Source organism: Fulmarus glacialis, unplaced genomic scaffold (genome assembly GCF_000690835.1).
Source record: "Fulmarus glacialis isolate BGI_N327 unplaced genomic scaffold, ASM69083v1 scaffold28077, whole genome shotgun sequence".
Lineage (NCBI taxonomy): Eukaryota > Metazoa > Chordata > Aves > Procellariiformes > Procellariidae > Fulmarus > Fulmarus glacialis.
In genome coordinates, this window is record NW_009221711.1 from 1 (window position 1) to 19850 (window position 19850).

The following is a 19850-nucleotide window of genomic DNA, read 5'->3' on the forward strand; positions in this document are numbered from 1 at the left end:
TCTATTAATATCATAATATTATCAATATATTAATCATCATATTAATTTACACATAATTTGCACATTATTTCTGTGGTTACTATGTCAGTGGGAGTTTCATTTAAAGCGAAGATAAAGTGAGACTGACTAAAATTTAGACCCTTTAAAAGGAGACAGAAAATGGCTTTGAAATAAATGAGCTTATCCATATCCTATACGCACATGTATTATGTACATATACATAATATGCAGTGGCAGCATATCCATCCCCATCCATACAGACAACTGCAGATTATAGACACCGTGAACATGTAATGCCACCTGCTTTCAAAATAAGTATTGTCCTGGCTGAAGTTCTAACATGCACATGGGATTAGTGCAAGGTTTCAAGGTTTTTAAGGTACTCAGCCATTCCAGTCCTGTGGCAAGTCACCAACTGCTAAACACTTTCGAGACTGTGTCACAAAGGGAGATACTGACAGATTAAAACCATGCAGCTTTCAAGGCTAACACAAACTAACATTTCCTCTTAATGCCTGTGCCAATAATTAGGGGTTCTTTTTCCAGGATTGAGTCATTATCCTTTGATAATACACTGTTTAAAACTAATTCAGTGTTCAAGTTAGCAGTATAGCTATCAATAACCACATGCTATTGTTATCAACAATAAATAAGACTCCTCTTGCAAGAGAAGTCATTAATGATTAACCAAGAGTGGCCCAGCTCACACTGACAACGCAAAGATCCCTACAATTCACCTGACTGCTACACAGATGTGTCCCTAACCCTCTTTGATAGCAATCTCTTTCTTTTTAAAAGAATATGAAAACACATTACCTTAAAGAGCTAGGTTTCCATAACTTGTGAAATACTTTGTAAGCCCCTGTAATTGAAATGACACGTGTAATTGCCATAACATGCAATCATTCTGACAAACAACATCTTGTTTGCCTGTGGTACCCCTCTGAATTACAGTTTAGTAACACGGCACAAAGGATGCCTAAACCATGAGTAAAAGGAACCTATCGCTTCAAATTAATGGTTTTCAAAGTGTTATCACCTCAGAGTACTGTCATGCTATGTGTTTCTGCTAGTCCTTCTGAAGAAGGGACAACTCCTAGCTAATGGCAACTACAAAGGAGAGAGAGAGAGTGTGTGTGTGTGTACATGTGTGTGTAAATACCTACAGAAAAGTGTTGCAGAATGGGTTCCTCAGCCCACCCCATTTTTTGGGTAACTTCTATGATGTGTTCATCTATGTAGACTCCTACAGCTGTTGGCTCTGAGCCGTCTTTCCTGTTTAGAGTTCTCTCAGCTCTAGGGTCTCCCGGTTCTTTACATTCTTGACCTACCCACCTCTTGGTTAGCTCCCATTTCTATTCTGGGAAAAGCTTTAAGTAGTCAAGGAAGGAACAATACAGCTTCAGGCTCTATTTTTTCAGACCCTTTCTTCAAGGCTTTGTGAGGCTTTTCTTGATTCACAAAGAAAACCAGAACATGAAAAGCAAATCCAGTAGAACACTATGTTATATATGTCCTCAATTCTGCCTCCATTAGCCAAGCTGAAGGGTAGAACACATATCCTTTCTCTACTGCTCTGTCTTGATTAACTGTGTGATAAGTTAGTTCATCTATTTGCCCTTTCTTATAGCATCTTTATTCTATGTTAGTTGATAGGAAATCTAATTACACAAAAAAACCTCAACAGTCATATCAACAACTTTCAAAAACAAGAGAAATAGAAATAAGCTGTATTTTAAGCATAAACATTATGTTGGCACTTCCTACATGTTTCAAGCACACAGAAGAGGTCTCCTGAAGACTCTTTAAGCAGCTTTCCATCTCCGTGGCTTAGCAGTGCTTTACAAATGAGACCTCTCAGCTTTGAGAAAGCAGTAACATCACTCGTTACAGCAAACAAGTATTTGAAGTGAGAAATCCTTAGCTTTTTGTTTTATCTAAATGAGCAAATGTTTACCATATAACATTTCCTAAAGGGGAAAAAAAATATTATTTCTCATCTGTATGTTAACAACATTTTCCAGTGGGATCTCTAGACCTCTCTAGATACAAACACATATAAACACATAACCTCTGCCCTGAAAATTTCACAGTATGAATAGGCAAAATAAAGAAGGAACCATCCCTAATTTGCAGATAAGATTTAACATATGAATGAGTCACTCACTAAGTCTATAGGACAGCTAAGAACCAAATACAAGTCCCTTATTATCCAGCCTAATGCTCCAAAAGACACAAATCTCCTAGTTAAAAATTATTACTCTTGTCTTCTTCAGATTTTCTGGGTCCTACTGTTTCTAGCCTTTCAGGGGAGAATTATGATTTATCAAAATCAATGTTTAGTCGGAAAAAGACAAAAGAAAGTAGGACAGGTCATGCAACTCACTGTTAAAATTTTTTAAAAATGTGTATGATTGCATAAAAAACCCCAACATTTCAACATCTTTCCTCTGGGAGTACATTCCATGATATTTTAGAATATTTTTGTCAGTTTTTAAATAAAATCAGTGTGTGCAATAAAGCTCCAACTACAAGTTATTGCTTTTTTTTTTTTCATGTTTCTTCTCCCCTCAGAAAGAGGTGTCTCTTAGTAGGCAACCATCAAAAACTCCCAGAAAAGCTTAGTGCTGATTAAAATTGTACGTACATTTTCTCATCCACTGTTAACTAACTGCAATATCTAGTTTATTCTGTTGTTTTCAAAGTAGAAGCTATAAAAGGGATGCGCTTTATCTTTACTGAGCTTCTACATTCTTTCCAAGTGTTTCTTACATGAAGAACCTTAAATATCAGTAACTTCATAATAAAGCTGATCTGCTCCTCCAACACATTTACTCTTCCTAATTCTTTTTCCAAAAGAAAATTACTTACCAACACAGATCAAGTGAATTAGAGCCCATAAATAACCGTTTGGATCAAACTGCAATAAAGAACATCTACATAAATATATGCACGTTCATGTAAACATACGTATCGTTATTTCCCCTGCAGTTAGCTTCACAAAGCAAGTACAGCGAGTGGGAGCTATGCTACAACGAAAGAGAAGACGACTAAAGAAGACTAGGAAGACTAAAGTTTTTCCTGTCCCACTTAGAGACCTGGCATATGCCAGTTACCCAGGGTCTCAGCTAGTCTTGGCAAAGATAGCTCTATTTCTTTCAGATATGTACACCATTTTAAACCATCTGAGAATACAGACCCCAGTCTGTTTAGTCTTGTACTGGCAGTCAGGGAGGGGTAAGAGGATCAGAGGAACATCACTACGGTTTTTGTCTTGTCTCCTTTCCCCTCTCAGCCCCTGCAGGAGCTAAGCAGTCTCTCTCCCCAAGGCTCTCACTAACCACAGAGTATCCAAAAGAGTGCTTTAAACAGACATCTGCCTCTGAGCAAGGTGGGCTCTCTTCACAATCAATTGGGAAAAATAAACATTTTTGAGAGGAATTCACCTGGCATATTTTAGATGTCTTCTTTCAGGGGAGATGAATTATACACCAGAAGTTCCTGCTCTGCACCATGGACTACAAAGGGAGCTAGTACAGATGCAACACTTCCGATGGCTACATTCGATCAGGTGCATCCAGACAAGTTCCTAGATTCATCCCACCTGACTTCAGATATTAACTAAAGTATCTAAAACAAGGAAGCAGCCTTCTTAAGTCTCCAAAAGAGAAAATGACCTCCAAGGAATAGATCTTTGCTGGACTGAGCTACCCTCTGGAGGTACTTCCTTTCTTTCTCCAGTAGCTACACAAAGCGTGTAGAGTGATTACAAAGCTAATTTAGGAACCTCCTGAAAGTACACGCAATTAATTTAAACCTAAGTGATTTGCTCTAAGCCCTCTATGAACTTAAACTATGATTTCCCCAGCCACCAGCTTCACCAAAGAGCTGCACGTCTGCACTGCTCAGAGGTTTTACCATGATGCAAACACATTAAAACCAGCAAGACTACAACACAGCAATAGGCAACATTTACAATTCCTTTGCAAGAGTCCCACCCTAGCTTACAAGTAAAAGCTGCATCCCTCATATGCTAACAAGATGTCAAACATCAAGGTCTAACTAGAGCTGCTTTACAAAGCAGAGCTCACCTGTGTGTCACATAAAGGAAGGCACACTGCTGCAACCAGGAGGAACAGCACACTGTGGAGAAGAAAAAACAAACAAGTCCAAAAGCTTGTAACCTGGATTTGGACTCTCAGCAAAGTATAGGCAATTCCACTCAGTTTTACACTGACATTTCATTTGTTTAATTTTTATTCCATATTTTAAAAGTAATTTCTGCCACCAGAATTAAGTTTTCCATCATGCATTCTTCATAACTCATACACAGCAAAGCTGTATGAGAAGAGAAGCAGCGCAAAACATCTCAGCAGTGATGAAACAAGTTTTGTGGTAGGGAATATTATTCTTCACTTGCCATCTGGCTTCCCTAGGCTGCTTCAGAAAGCCAAAATCAACCAATTTCTGGCTGTGAATGGCTACCAAAAAAGTTCTTTAATTAAGGTGAATTGCCTATTACAATAATTCCAGCAGAGGTAACTCCATTAAAAGTTATGGTGTAACTCCAGAACACAGAGCAAAGTGGGAGTGAGCAGTATTACGCTAGAAGTGGCTTAAGGACAGCACAAGTCCTCCCCTAGTCCACTGACTTGGACTAAATAGATTCTTAACCTATGGCTGAGTCAGTATTTCTACAGGCTACACTGAATATACTGATAAGGAATTTCTGTGGACTATCACTATTAATAATAACAAACATTTGCTTTTGCAGCTTATTTTCCTGCTCTCTAGGGGCATAGGAAAGGACAGAATAAAGATGATAAAAAACCTGGTATCCTTGAAAATAATCCAGTAGTGAAAACAAGGCCATGGTAAGTCAGATAATGGAAACAACAGGAAGAAATGAGGAAGGTGGTGCCTCTAAGTACACTAAATAATAACCCAACATTATCCACTCTAAGTACAGCTAGCAGATTACAGAATGTGGAAGACAACAAATATGTGTTCTTCAAGGGGATGGGGGGGAAGAATGAAACTTTTAATACATCACTGGATGACTTCTGTTTGTCCCTTTCTACCTCCTTTTTGAAGCTTAAACAACTAGGGCCAATAAGGGTTGGTAGGTTGCATAGCTTAATCTGAATGATTCTAGCAGAACTGGGTATCACTCACCTTTTCTTTCTTAGGAAAGGCATTTTTAGCTATTTTCTATCACATTAATTATCTTTCTCTTACTATTTAAGATTACCCACTGGAACTGCAAACCTGATTTCTATCTCCTTTCCAAAAACATACTTACAAGCACTGCTTTGTTATTGAGGAAGACTGGCCTTCTGGCTTTTTTTATTTTTATAAGAAGAAAAAAATGTATCTATTTAAGCAATTGTTAAAAAAAAAAAAAAGAAAATACGTTTTAAAAATATTTAATTACTCCTATGTTGCAATTTAGGCTCACCGCCCACGGGAATGTGCCTTACATTCTTCATTGTTTTGGTGTGCCATTATCTGAAGCAAATACAGAAGCTGGAGCCAAAACAAGTCTGAATCTGAATCTGAGCAGTTTTAAAAGCTTACCTACAGACTTTCAGATGAGAGGTCTGCTGTAAAAAAGAAAGTATGATTAAAAAAATTAAAATTTGAAAATAAAAATGGTGAAATAGTGCTTTCTCCTTCTAAAATCAGGAAAGTGATGACAGCGGATCTTACTGCACCAAACACATTAAAAATACAGTGAGCAACATTCAACAGCCCACTATGTTTGAGCACAGCTTAGCAAATTTAATTTCAGACTAAGAACCAGGACTACAGATTAGCCTACTTCAACTTGATTTATATTTTCAGATTACTTACCAGCAGGTAAACCTAAAACCAGACATGAACTTTACACCTGGTCCTCAAACTTAACTTGAACTATACCAAAACTATGTATTATATGTACTCAAATACTGAGTATTCTTAATTAATTAGGTACTACCCCAGCCAAATCAGTCTTGGTCTAAATTCATGCGAGTTTCCCGATCCTTTGGTCCAAAATTATTCTGCAGAAGCTTCCCAGAAAGACCTGTATTTGCATTATCCTTGTCCATAGTGCTTTTGTTTTCCAAGAGAGGAGACAAACATGTGAGCTAGAAGGAAAATATGAAACACTTTGTCAGGGACACTAATCAGAGGACAATGCCACAGGGACACGCCATGGTACACACTGCTATGTCCCTTAGGCACAACCTTAGTGACCTCTTCAGTTTGTTAGGAGTAGCAAACATGGGCCATTTATTTGTCTTCTACATACACATCAGAGGTAATGAAAGGAAGATCCCTTCCACAGCAAGCTAGGAGCCACTGTAGAAACGACTTTGTGATGAATGATTTCCCAGTGTTATCTCACACAGCAGTTCTCTGGTCAATTAGAAAACTACTTCATAGCCTAAAAGGAGGATCCCCAATGCAGTCTGTCAGAAACAAACCCAGCTCTTACTAAAGGGAGCAGGAATTACTTTCCTGACTTTAATAGGTCTTGGGACAGATTCTCAAGCATCCAAAACAAATCCAAAAATGCACTGTTTTTCCTGCATTTCATGTGGAGATATGATCTATCTATAATACAATACATCAAATACTAGATAGATTATACTGGTCAGATCTAAGGACCCAGTCCTCCTCCCTCTCTGCTCAAACAATGAGATTCTTACGTGGGGCATGAGAAAAGGGTGATACTCATTTTCAAAAGGGAAAAACAAGCAGGACCAAGTCAGTCTTAAAGATGCAGATCAAACTGTCAATACACATTTGCAGTGTTTCATCAACTAAAGGGGAAAAGAAAACATCAGGATAGATAATTGTCAACAGCAAAGCTCTCTCTGGGTCTCACTAATGACTAGCTATTACAGCGAGCCTAGAAAAGCATACGGCACTAATGCCTGTATTAAAAGAAATTAGGTGTCTTGCTATAGGGCAATTATATCAAGGAGGTACCTTGAATGTATCAATTAATAGATCAATTACCTCTTTCTGCACAAACTTCTGGAACCCACAGGTTATAACTTCTGCCGCGTTGTGCACAGTGAGGAACACCGGGATTGGCTGCCATTAGGAGAGAATAAAAACGCCCAAATCAATGCAGAATATAGGAAGGGGCACTCCTCTTAGGGACAGCTGTCCCACATGTTTGTGGTTTTGGGTTTTGTTTTTTAAGCTGTAAACCCATGCCACATCTCCTAAAAGGGAGTTAGATCCATTCCAATCACTATTACATGGCTCAGGCATCTTTAAATGCAGACCCTGCTTGCTTCTTCTCCCATTTTTGAGTGCTCAGTCCGTTTGTTTGTACACAGCTAGCTCAATGAGATTTGCTCTAAGTTTCTGCCTCTAGTTTTGCCTCTCTGTTCAAATCTCTGCAGCCTCCACAGCAAACAGTCTCATTAGTCTTCCCATCTCTGTCTGCTGGTACTAAGAATACAGTGTGACTCCTAGCAACAGAATTATGGGCAAGATGATTTTAGGTGATTGCTTTCAGTTACTGCTAGGAAGAGCTGCCCGAAATTAGGGTAGAAATGTAGTAGTTCATACACAAGTGATGTTGAAATTATACCCACTGAGGTATCTGGACACAATCCCAACATGAAATCATTAAGAAACAAACCCCAACGATAACAATAATGAATCAAACACCCATTGCTCCAGGCAAATTCAACCAGAATTAGTGGTTCATAATACTTCCTCCAAATCAGATCCATGGTCTCTCAGACAGTTGAAACAGAAGCAATTCTCTGCTCCGATTAAGATAATCTAAAGACTAAGGCAGTTTTAGGAAGCAGTATTTCCCCACTTGTGTATAGTATTTAAATCACACAGGAGAGAATGAATTAATTTCCCAGTGATGTTCATGCCTTTTAAGTATCAGGTGATATAAGCAGCAAGTATCTCTTAAATTTGACTTTGTATTCAGAAATCTGTATTTTCTGGATTTTTCTTGTCATTCCCATAAAGCTGGATAAGCATCGCTAATTAAACATTTTAAGTCATAATGAGAACTTGGGTGGATCCATAAACACAACAGTTACACCAAGATAACTTTTAACACCTCTAAATTAGCAAGGAATGGAAATCACACAAACGCAACTGGCATGAAGTTGTCAGCCCCAGCTTCACAAATTCTGAAAACCAATTCTCAACCCTGTTGCTGGACAACTGAGAACATAAAACCAGAAGTATCTAACATAAGCATCCTGAGCCTGACACAATAATAGGAAATACAAGAAATAAGCATACATAAGGAAAGTTGACAGCAGAATTTACATTCTTCCTTTTGTGAAGCCAATTTATTGGGTTTTTCTTTCCTCCCCCCTGCTTTTGGCTCTTCCAAATGTGTTTTGGAGCCAACAATGGCTCCAGTTTGCCTAGCCCAGTTAACCTTCTCCATATGTCTATTGTCTTTGATGTGAGTATTTCTTAAATTTGTGAGTGGGCTTAATGCTTATGAAAAGAAAGGTTTACTGGTTGGGCAGGCAGGGTGAATAGACTCTGTACAAACCTCCCCTCACAGCTTTGCATACTTTTGTTAATGCATCACAGTCCAGAGCTAAACAGCCCTCCTCCAGTTCCAGCCCTGAACTCCTGGGCAGGGGAGACTGCCAGCACCTCTAGGGAGAGGCACAAACAGAGATTAAGATTGTAGCCCCGCCAGTATACAGAAGTGTTTGAAAGTGGGTCTCCCTTGCTTTGATCAAAAAAGTGCATGTAATTTCTCCTTTAGGAATTAACCCACTTAATTCAAATATGCTGCTGAGGTGAGCCAATTCAGGTATGAGTTTGGGAGAGTCCATTTTCCTTCTCACCGTGTCATAAAATTGTTGTACGCTAAGTTATTGTAAGTAAAGCTTCTATGTAGGATTTAATTTAGCCCCAGTACAAGGCATTACATAGTAACTATGGCCTAAGACTACTTGTCCTTTTGTCTCTCCTCCTAAAACGGCCACAGAATTAGGCCTCTAGATCCCCATTCATGTACAACAAAAAGCCATTCAGAAATGGGAGATGCTTCTTAAGAAAGCATACAAATCAAAACCATTCACAGCCCCTCTGCCACTCCAGTGCATCCCACTCTTGAATGACCAGAGCAGGGATGGGAGGGAAACAAGGTAACTTACGGGACGACTAGGAAGTAAGAAGAAATAGCAGAGAGGATGTGATTCATACCTCCTCCACCTCCCAGGTGAGCAGACAGAAAAGATGCTGCTGCCAAGGCTTTATTGTTGTTTCCAGACAGGATTCTCTTTAGGGATCTTTGCTCAGCTTACGCCAGGGAAGCCCAATGGACCTTGCTTTAACAAGGAACCAAGAGGAAGTAAACGCAATCACCCCAAGACAGAGCTAATCTGGAGGCATGGGGCTTCTGAGCACATGCCTGTGCTTTCCAAAGGTCACCTGGGTCCGAGATGAGGCCCTCGGGCGTGTTTGTGAGGACAGAGACCTCCTGTCCTTTTCTGCCCTACCTCTCCACTGGGATGTTCAAGGGATTACTACAAGCAGAATCTTGTCAAAAATTCCCTTTTGATCCTCCTTGGGGCTTAGGAGCTGGCTCTGGAATTAGATTAAGAAGCACTGACAGAATGCAGAAGGGAACTAGTGAAGAATCTGGCCTCACAGACTGCATAACAGCAGTAAAATATTGCTGTTTTTTAAAAATTCACGTCACCACTTTTTTTTTGGTGGTTTTTTTTTTGTTTTTTTTTTTTAAAGAAAGACTATATCATTTAAGTAAAAAGCATTCAACTTTAATGAAAGCAGATTTGATATCCTCTAAACATTTGGTAGGTTATTGTGATTCAAATGGATCATAAAACTGATTAATCTAACCCCTTCCCTAATCTCTTTCCAACTTTCAATTTATTTTTTCAAATCCTTTAAAGGATCAAAAGCCTCTCATTGGAATGGTCTTCGTCCTTTTCCTGGAAGGATTCCCCACAGATCCCACAGCCCCATTCCCCCTTTTGCAAAGTTACAGCTAGAACTTCTTCAGCTTCTTCCCTACTTGCACAATTGAGACCATTGAGGATCTGTTCTGCAAAAAATTGAGTACTCTGGAGAGATGCTGAGTGCTTTGGACTGTCACAGAAGTGTTTTTTGATACTGCTTTAGACTTCGTAGGATTGGACTGCTGCTTTAGCACCGTTAACAATGTATGTATTATTTAAACCCCTCCTCCCTTCTTTCCCCCCAACCCAGGAACAGCATTAAACACCTTGTATGAAGGGAATGTTCTTTGCTCATAGAGGTAATAAAGAACTGACTTCTACTTGTGCGTTTCTTACCAATCTAGACAGTGCCCTAGAGCCAGCATAAATAATGCCAACAAACAGTATTGAAGCAGGAAGCCATGATAGGATTTCAGACCTGTGAAAACAATTAAAATCCCATTACTTCACCACATTCTGTTTACATACAGTCAGCAACAGTTGCTTGCAAGGAATATAATAATACATACATATGTACATATATTCCAAAGGTGTGCATATTAAATTCATTGTCTGATTGTACAGAATTCCTCCCATGTAGTAAAGAAGCCTAAGACAGAAATTAATCACTTCATCTAATGCCAGATAGGAGCTATCTGCAGATATATTTTCTTTCTTTTAACCTCTCCCTGCAAAATTGTTTGTTTCATAGCAAGTACTCCTATTGGTTTTAAGGGAGAGAAATTTCAACTATTTCCTTGATGTGCTGTAAAAGGAAGAAAAACTGACAAATGAAGGCAGAAAATGGCATACTTGCACAGACAGCACACATTTTCACTATGTACAAATACACTTGCCCACCCACACATTGATTTCTCAGCCAGATTTACAAAAAGATTCTTCCTAAAGATCAGATTGTCTCTGTGGGAGCCTGTCTCTTGAGATTTCCTAATGATACTCCTTTGTCTAAGCCAAACTCCTAGAGGCAGTTTTACAACTAATGGAAGAATGAAGTCATCACAGATTGATCTGATTTTTTTTTTAGCCATGGTTATTGCAGTAGGGTCAGGTTTCAGTTCTGAGAAGGGGCTTCAGAATTTGCACTTTTCCTTTTTTGATCTTGGTATTTAAGGGGAAAAAGGGATCAGGTAGGTGGTAAATTTCAGAGAGAATAATGTAAGATTTTGAGCAAAGGAGGAAAGGAGTAGCAGTGATCTAAAGGCCTGATCCAAAGGCTTCCCAGGACTGAAGTCACTGCTACCCCCATTCACTCTTCCCAAGCTTTGATCTAAAGTCAAGAAAATGTTAGTGAATAATGCTGGTTCTCAAAAGCAAAGCAAACTGCTTGTAGTTCCTTAATTTGGATTACACTTCCAACTAGCATGTATGAGTTAAAATGTAATTATAGGTACCGCTACATTACCACACTTCATGGAACACAAGAAGAATAGACCACTAAACGATGAAATCAGAACAGTCTGAATGAAGATAAAACATGCCCAAAGATTCATGTAAACACAGACAAGGAAAGAAACGTAAACATCACATCTCCTCTTTTTTTTATACAAAATTTTCTAAGATACTTGATCAAAAACCCAGGGTAATGAAAATAGAGTCATCTTTAGATCCTTTCACTGGTATAAATATTTCTTCTGTTTATTGGGGTAGTCACCATCATTTTTTATAAAAACACTGTTCCTTTTAAGGTTATTGACTTCAACAGGAATTTCACTAAGACCAGGATCTAAAACTGTCATACCTCATTACCAAGAAGTTCACATCAGGAACTAACAAAAGACCCCCATCCTATTGGAACTGCAACAAATGGAAGAAAGGGGGAGGCAAGAAAAGAAAGGAGGGGAAGATGAAAGGAACACATGATGAAAACTGAATTTTCATTTAGAACATAACACTCTTTAAACCCACCACTAAATTCTAGGAATCCCAAATGTATCTTCATCTCCAATGCAATACTGTGAAGTGCAATGGAAAAGGACTTCAGATGCTTTTTCCATGATGTAAGGGTAGAATTTTACGCTGCCAAGTGGGAATTTCAAGACTGAAAAAGAATGCATGGATGTTTGATGTAACACGTCAGCACCAACAATCTGTCTCATATGTAAACCAATTAGTAGCTTCTTATGTTGGCAATACAGTGATGTACATGCAAAACATGAAAGCACAGTGACATAAAAGAACTGATGAGCTTGCAGTTGTAGGGCTAGATCCAAAGCCCACTAAAGTCAATGGGTCGTTTCCCCTAAACCACACTTTGGAGCTTTGGTTTAAGCAAGGCTCTGAGCTGCTGCTTAGCTGTGGGAAAAATTCAGCACTACAAGAAATGCCAACCAGAACACATAGGACTTATGTGTCTACAAAGGTTAGGCAAAAGCTGGGCAGCAGATCGCAGCACTGGAAGCATCATGCAGATGCTACACATATTCCTCTGTGCTCCACAGAGCCCTTGCTTTATGTACAAGTTTTGCAGACAGTCACCATTCACCCTTTAGAAGCAACGATGATGGTGACAGAGTCCCTTACAACTGGGAGTATGGGGGAAAGCAGATGAAAAGCAGGATATCCACAAAACCTAAGAGAAATTACTCTAAGTAATATGCTTTTATTTGGTCTTTATTGTGAAGCTAGTATTCCAGATTTTAGACAACGGGTGACGATCTCTATGTAATAAAATAATTCTGCTGATACACTTTGGGATAACCTGAACTGGCTCAGAAAGCATATGAGATCAGTCCACATGACAGAAATACTGAGACTTTCTGGAAATAAACAAATAAATGGGTGCCAGTTTATTATTTGATGCATGACAAGACTGAGGACTGGATACGGTATTCTTAAGTATCCTACACACACACACACACACACACACAAAAAACCCAGATAGATTCAGAGACCAATATTCTGTAAGGGGGAGGGGGGCAGAAATGTCCTTATCCCAGTGGTAGTACTAAGAAAAATAACCTTTGGAGCGGGAAGGACGTTGAGAGGAAGTGGTAGACAGAAGCTTTGAGAGATTATGTTTGTTTGTTGGGGAGTTTTTTGGTTGGTTTTTGGGGGGAATTGCGGGTTTTGTTTTGGTTTTGTGGGTTTTTTTTTTTTGATACAGGAGATATATGCTACAAGTCCAGTTCAGCAAAGCATTAAAGCATGTGCCTAATTCTTCTGAAGACAGATTTAAATTCATGCTTAAGTAGTTGGCTGAATTATAGCCAAAACATGTCAATTAATTCCGGTCATTTCATTCAGTCTATTCTAGAACAGACATTCTGTATTAGCTAAACTAATGAAGAGGTTTCTCAAGATGTATTTTAATCACTTTTCCTATAGTGTGCTGACATCTAGTGGCCTGAAGTCTCCATCGTCAAAACAAACTAATTTTTCACCAAATAAAAACATCCTCTTCAACAGCAGAAAATGGTTCTTGTCCAGTATTTTCTTTAATGTCTTCCAAGTTTTGAAAAAATGAAAATATCTTTTCCACGCTGGGGGAAAAAGATTCAACCTCTTCAATTTCATGATTTAAAGCAAAAGTAATCATCTAGTGATGAAAAGTTGAACTAAAAAGGACATTACTGATGGCTGTATTCCTCTGTCCTTTAGACTGTTCTGTGAAATCAAAATCTGCATAAACAATATACATTTGGTAATAAAATATATATCAGTCACTGCCACTAAAGCAAGGTTTGGACCCTAATCCTGCCTCTACCAATATCATTGACAGCTTTTACACCAATATCCTCATTTTATCTACACTGCAGATCAAAGATAGGAAGTTAAATTCTGTTTCCATTTACAATTTGACTTAAGTTTCAGCAGTGATGTAGTCACTTGCGTGGACATGAAAACAGAACTTAGCCTGGTTCTTCTGACATACACGCAGAATTTCATTCCAAATGAGGAGATGCAGTTTTGCAAGACAACTGTTTGAATCCCAAACAGAAAATTCATCAGTTGTCACTTGCTGATACAGAATTGCTGAAAAAAGTTAGATTAGAAGGGAACTCTGGCAGTCATCTAGTCCAATCTCCCCCAGCTTCAGAGTCAAGTCACATTACTCGGGTCATTGTCCGGTAAAGTTCTGAATATCTCCAGAGATGGAGATTCAACAATTGCTGTGGGCATACATTTTATAAATTATAACATTTTGAAAAATAAAAAAAGATACACCACGTTCCATACCGCAGAATGGATCCACCTGAGCAGAGTACAGTATGCTGGACAACTCTTCTGAGTTACTGTCACACTCAGTCTAAGCAGATGATCTTTGTCTACAAAGCACCTTTGAATTTGGAGTTTGATTATTACATCAATCCTGTACTGCAATGGCTGCTTTTGCTGCGCGGTTATAAATGCTAGAGCTAGGCAAGGGTGAATGATTCCTATTTACGGGACACACTTCTTAGAGAAAAAGGCAGATCACATTTGTGGACTTCACTGCACTGAGGTTTTGGAGAAAGCGTGTGTCAATGCTCTTAACTAATATTACCAAGGTTTCTCTTATAACACTATAAAATAATCCAGTGAAGAGATGTGGACAGACGGTTGGATAACTTATCCTTACAGTTTTCACTAACAGCTATACTTTTTTGATTGTTTTACCAAGGTTAAATTGAATCCACTTTATATCAGTAATCAGTTGAAGTGTGTGTCATTGAACATTCATTAGGTTAAAACACAAGATTTCTGCTACACCTGTGAAGCAGAACACATACAAACACACACACACCAACTTATATTTTAGCAAGTTAGTAACTTCCACAACCAACTTAACTATGTCGTAACCCAGCTACAGAAAATAAGTATTTTGCAGATAGTGAAAATCCCACAGTACCTTGAACACAAGTTTATCTCCACCCAGCCCAGCTTCCAGGAGACGTGAAGCAGAAGTCCACCCACTAATGTCTGCCACCTGAAATAGAAAAAAACCAGCATCTCTGAATTGTTTGTCCTTTTTAACCACATGGAGCATGATCTTAGAATCCACGGAATTTCTCACAGCACACCCATGACTCTAGTTATCTACTGTTTCTCCAGGTTACCAGGGATGCTATTATTGCCCTTTGAATCTTTCATTTTCATTAGAAATTCCTCCAAATTTTCTAATACTCTGGTTCTTCCACCTCCTGTTTCAAATGTTTTGTAAATTACCATCTACCACAATTACCTTAGTCATGTTACCAAATCCCCATTTTATCACCTCTTCCCACACAAGGTTCACAATAATAATAGTGATGTTACAGCCATGATGATCTGAAGATGCAAGTGAGGCAAGGTTTGTGACAAGAGATTAATATCTTTTCATACATAAACTGTTATTGTTAGAACAAATAAACATGATTTCAGGATTCAAAGACTCGCTTCAGCTGAAGTAATAAGCCCCAGGGATGACGTGTGTAGTCCTAATAGTTTCAAGCATTAGCTCTATGACTTCCCATGGTTATTCATGCTGGGCTTAGATTATAAACTCCCTCAAACTCAGACTGCTTCGCCCCCCTGCCCTGCATCTTGTGTAGCAAGCACCAAGTGAAGTGTCATCAACAATAACATCATTATGCTGCATAAGCCTCTGATTCAGAGCCTCTAGAAAAAACATCTTTACAGCCAGATAACCTTGCATATACAATACTGCAGTTTTCTCATTGAAAAGGTATATAACAATTACATACAATCTGCATTGACTTATCTATCTAATGACTTATCCTACCATAAAGGTGTTCCTTAGTCTATTAGGGAAATAGTATGTGAGGCCTTAGAAATGCTTGCAGATAAGTTAAAATTAGTAGTGATGCACATTGATTTTTTTTCAAGCTTTAAAACAAGTTATTAGCTTCCTTCTTGCTTAAGCTAGTGGTTTTCAGAGATGTGTTTCATATTTCTTGGATGAAAATCCTTGAACATCTAGCATAGCTCAGACAGAGATACTATACTACAATGTTAAATCACATTTACATCTGTAACAGGTATAGAAGTGGTTTTATTTATTATTCCCATTCATTGCAATGCATTTAAGCAATTACTTAAAATCTCTCTCACACATACACAAATAAACAAATATTCACTCTATGCAGTATTACATACAGTTGGACAGTGTCAGAGAAGAGCGAGCTCATTGCCCACATGGGTATGAAAAATATTCAGCACTACTATCAGAGCTCACGTCAACTTTTTTAGATGAGGAGCATATAAGAGCTTAAAAGCCAGGTATCCCTGATGTTTGCTGCAGGCTTGACCGTGCTCTATTCCAAGCCAGTGATGAATTCCCATCAACTTTATTGTAGAGAATTTCCTCTTGTCTCAGGTTTTAGGGACAGAAGTTGAAGTTAGTAACAGTTCCAGATACTTAGCACTATGCAATATAGTCTTAGATTACATAGGGAACAACAGCAATGACAACAAACAATAACAGCATGAACTGAGAATAACACTCTTCCTCCTTTGCTCATCTGTCATAGCTCTAAATGAAAGTGCATCTAGCCACTTAATAATTTTCAAGGAAAGGTCACCTTTAAAAGCCAGAACTTCTGGAAAAATATTAAGATGCTGAGATGCATTTCCAAATAACAGAAAAAGGAAATAACTGTGATAACACAGATACCACAAGGCAGTTGCTTGCCATTGAAATATGCCTTTTTACTGTTTTACCACACTTGCATTTTACATACATTACTCAAAACCCTTTCCCCACATGACAAAAGCCTTGTCCAAGAGACAGTCTCTGTGTGTGTGTCAGAATTGAAGAAAGCATTCGTTGCTTATTTAATAGAGCTGAGTACACTCAGAGAAAATGGAGATTCCCAAGGCAATTATTCCTAGAGTTGTTCGCAGGCCTGGGGCTGCACGTCAGGCAAAAATATAAGCCATGCTAAGTAGCAGTAAAGGAATTAAAGATATCCAGTGTCTTCAGACTTTACCATTACCTCAGAAGAACAAATAGGGGAAGTCTTGACATTAAGAGGCCAGATTTTCCCTAAATGTCTCACAAATTATTAACAGCACTGATGGTATATATGGATATTTGACAATACATTACATTTCTCATTACAATCACTAAGGTACGATAGTGACTTGTGATGCAGAGTTACAATGAAGGCTAAACATGAAAATAAGCATCATGGTATATGTGTACGCCTCAACATGGGTTTAAGGTTGGTTTTCATTAGCATAGCAAAAGAATACACTACAACTGCACATTATCCATGAGTGCCATTTCCAAAGAAGACAGGCTGTACTACAATTGCTACTTTTCTATGCTGAAGCGTAAGACTTTCAGAAAAAATGAGAAATGATGGAGTCTATATACCTTAATTACATCACCATCATGATGTTTAAAAATTAACCAAGACACATTAATGAATGCTTTACTAAGGCTTCATGAAGTATGTTCTATAGACAGCAAAAGCCAGTAACGACAAGAAGTACTAAAGTTAGCTTCAGCATGGAACAGCAAGACATTTACTGATTAAAGTCATTTTTCAAACAACTGTATTCTTAAAATGGTACTTACCCTTGAAAAAGGGTAGGGTAGGTAAATTTCAGGACAGACAGGACATACTGGAAAACAAATACCAAATTAATGGACATCAAACATCTACAGAGTTATAACATTAACAATCACGAAAGCAACAAAACACAGAAAGTTTCTACCAAAATAAAGAAAAATAAAAAGACAAAAAAAAAGTTTTCAGTGATTTCTCTTCCCATGCCAGAACTGCCAGATGCTGCCCCAGTCACCATGGAAGGTAGCAGACACGAAAGTACATGAGGTATGGAGTGGACACGCTGAACGATGGAGAGGAGGCTACCTCCTGAATTGCTCTTTCACTTTCTGAGCACCCTCCATGCATCATACTGAATGAGAAAAGGATTAACAGGAACAAAAAGACATAAGCACTTGTCAATTAAAATCATATCATACCACAGAGGCAACCTTTAGCAGAATCAAGACCAATAATCTTAACATAATTGTCTCCTGATGATTAATTCATCTTAGAGACCTAACATTCTGGTCACACAGCATTTTGTGTAAAATATTAAGCAGTCCATAAAGCCCTTTGGAGATGTAATATATGGGGGAAAAAAGCAAAGCCTCTGTGTCATTGCTTTAGTATGTTTTGTCAGGGTCTGCATGTATGTAAGCTAGTGTCTTTTCCCACTATATATGCAAATATGAGGCAGAAATACATATGCCTTTTGATGTGTATATCAGGATCTAACAATCTCCTGTAATTAAGTATATAAATACTATTTCTGCGAAGGAGAAGAATGACAAGCTTCCTCGGAGGAAAGGTACCTGCCATTCCTTCCAGGAGCCAGCAGAAGTTGTCAATGGCAAAAGGAGAAGCTGAAAGCTTTCAACAGAGAGGAAACTGTGCTGAGCACTTTTCAAGGTCCAGTTTTTAGGTGTGTGGGGTGTCGCGAAGAAGCTGGTATCAATATACAGAGACAAGGCATGTTGATTCACAAAGGGTCATGTTACACCTACACTTGTCTGAACTGCCACATGGGTTTTAAGTCAGGACGATACACCTGCACATGTCCATACTCCCATTGCATTTACATACCACCTGCAACAACGGAAAGGTCAATATTCTGGTTATTTTTAACTTTATTACACTAAAACCTACATTCAGGTTTGAAAATGGAGGAGGCCAAAGTCCTTCCAACTTCCTCTCAAGTATAGTTAAGCCAAGTACCTTTTCCAATGCATGATGCAACCTGGCAGCTCTTCTAGCCCCTTTCTGCTTAACTAATCACTGCTCCTAGCAGTCTGTCAAGTCACGTGTATTATCTCTCCCTATGAACTTCGCTTCGCATCTGGACTTCAGTCTACTTCTGGGCATCCTTGTACCTTTGAATAGAAACTAGTGGCCGATGCTGAGATGAGATCTCATTTTCACCTCCAAAATGTTGCTTTTTTCTAACTCTCCTCTGGAAATCCCTAGTTGCTTCAAAAACATCATTTCTTTCAGAAATCTGCACCAGAAACACAGACACACTCTAATAAATAGGACAGCAAGGAGTAGTTACTCTATCTCCTTCTCCCAGAGTGAACAAACTACTTAAACTATGTTTAAACCATAGAATTTTATCCACAATGTGGCCATCTTCAGCCTACTTCTCCTTCCGCTTAGACCCTTCAGCAATACCAACAGGCAATTGAGTTGCACAGTGGAAAAGAGACTTCATGTCCTTAATTTGCAGGTTAATTAAACTGTCAAAGGGTCCATGGAAGTTACTATTTGTTTCACTACTGCTACAATGCTTTGAATATTTCAGATTTTTCCCTTGGATACTTGGTATTATTGTTCCAGTTAACAGATCTTCTTTTGTGAATGACCGTGCATTCAGTGTTGCTAGATACCCACTAATAAAATACATTCAGCATCACTGATGCTTTCACAGCAGCGTAATTTCTGGCTCTGTAGCTAACATTTCATTCATTTGAATAATACGATGTTACCCTTTTTCTTTCCTCAATATGCCAGTATTGAAACATATGTGTCACGGAAAGGTGAAGATGTCACACGCTGAGAAAAACGAGACCGGCAGAAGACAGCTATATTCCCAATTACGAGTGCACACGGGGTCTTTGGGCTGAAATACCAGGGGTTTTTTTTCACTCGTGGGGTAGTCCTCCTCCGGGAAGGGCTGACCCGCCGGCTCCCCCTGAGCAGGGCAGGGCAAGCAGAGCCCACCGTCCCTCCTCCACCTCTTCCTCCTCCTCCTCCTCCTGGGTCGCTGCACTCACCTCGCCCTCAGGCGCAGCCCCCCGCTCCTGCTACAGCGGATCAACTGCCCAGCGCCCCCGCATTTCCCTCCGCCTCTCCCGGCCCCGGCCCCTCCGAGAGCGGGGTGGCTCCGCGCCCGCCCTCACCT

General features: G+C 39.0%; 1 protein-coding gene across 1 annotated transcript; it reads right to left on the minus strand.

Annotated features, from left to right (window-relative positions):
- Window positions 1-816: 816 nt before the first annotated feature.
- TMEM241 (transmembrane protein 241) lies at window positions 817-18947 on the minus strand (the record flags this gene model as incomplete). Its single annotated transcript, XM_009581208.1, has 10 exons — window positions 817-862; window positions 2872-2920; window positions 4092-4143; window positions 5578-5603; window positions 7006-7083; window positions 10314-10395; window positions 14806-14883; window positions 17479-17562; window positions 17733-17822; window positions 18823-18947. Coding segments are annotated over 10 exons (710 nt in total), but the record flags the coding sequence as incomplete, so codon positions are not given.
- Window positions 18948-19850: the final 903 nt, after the last annotated feature.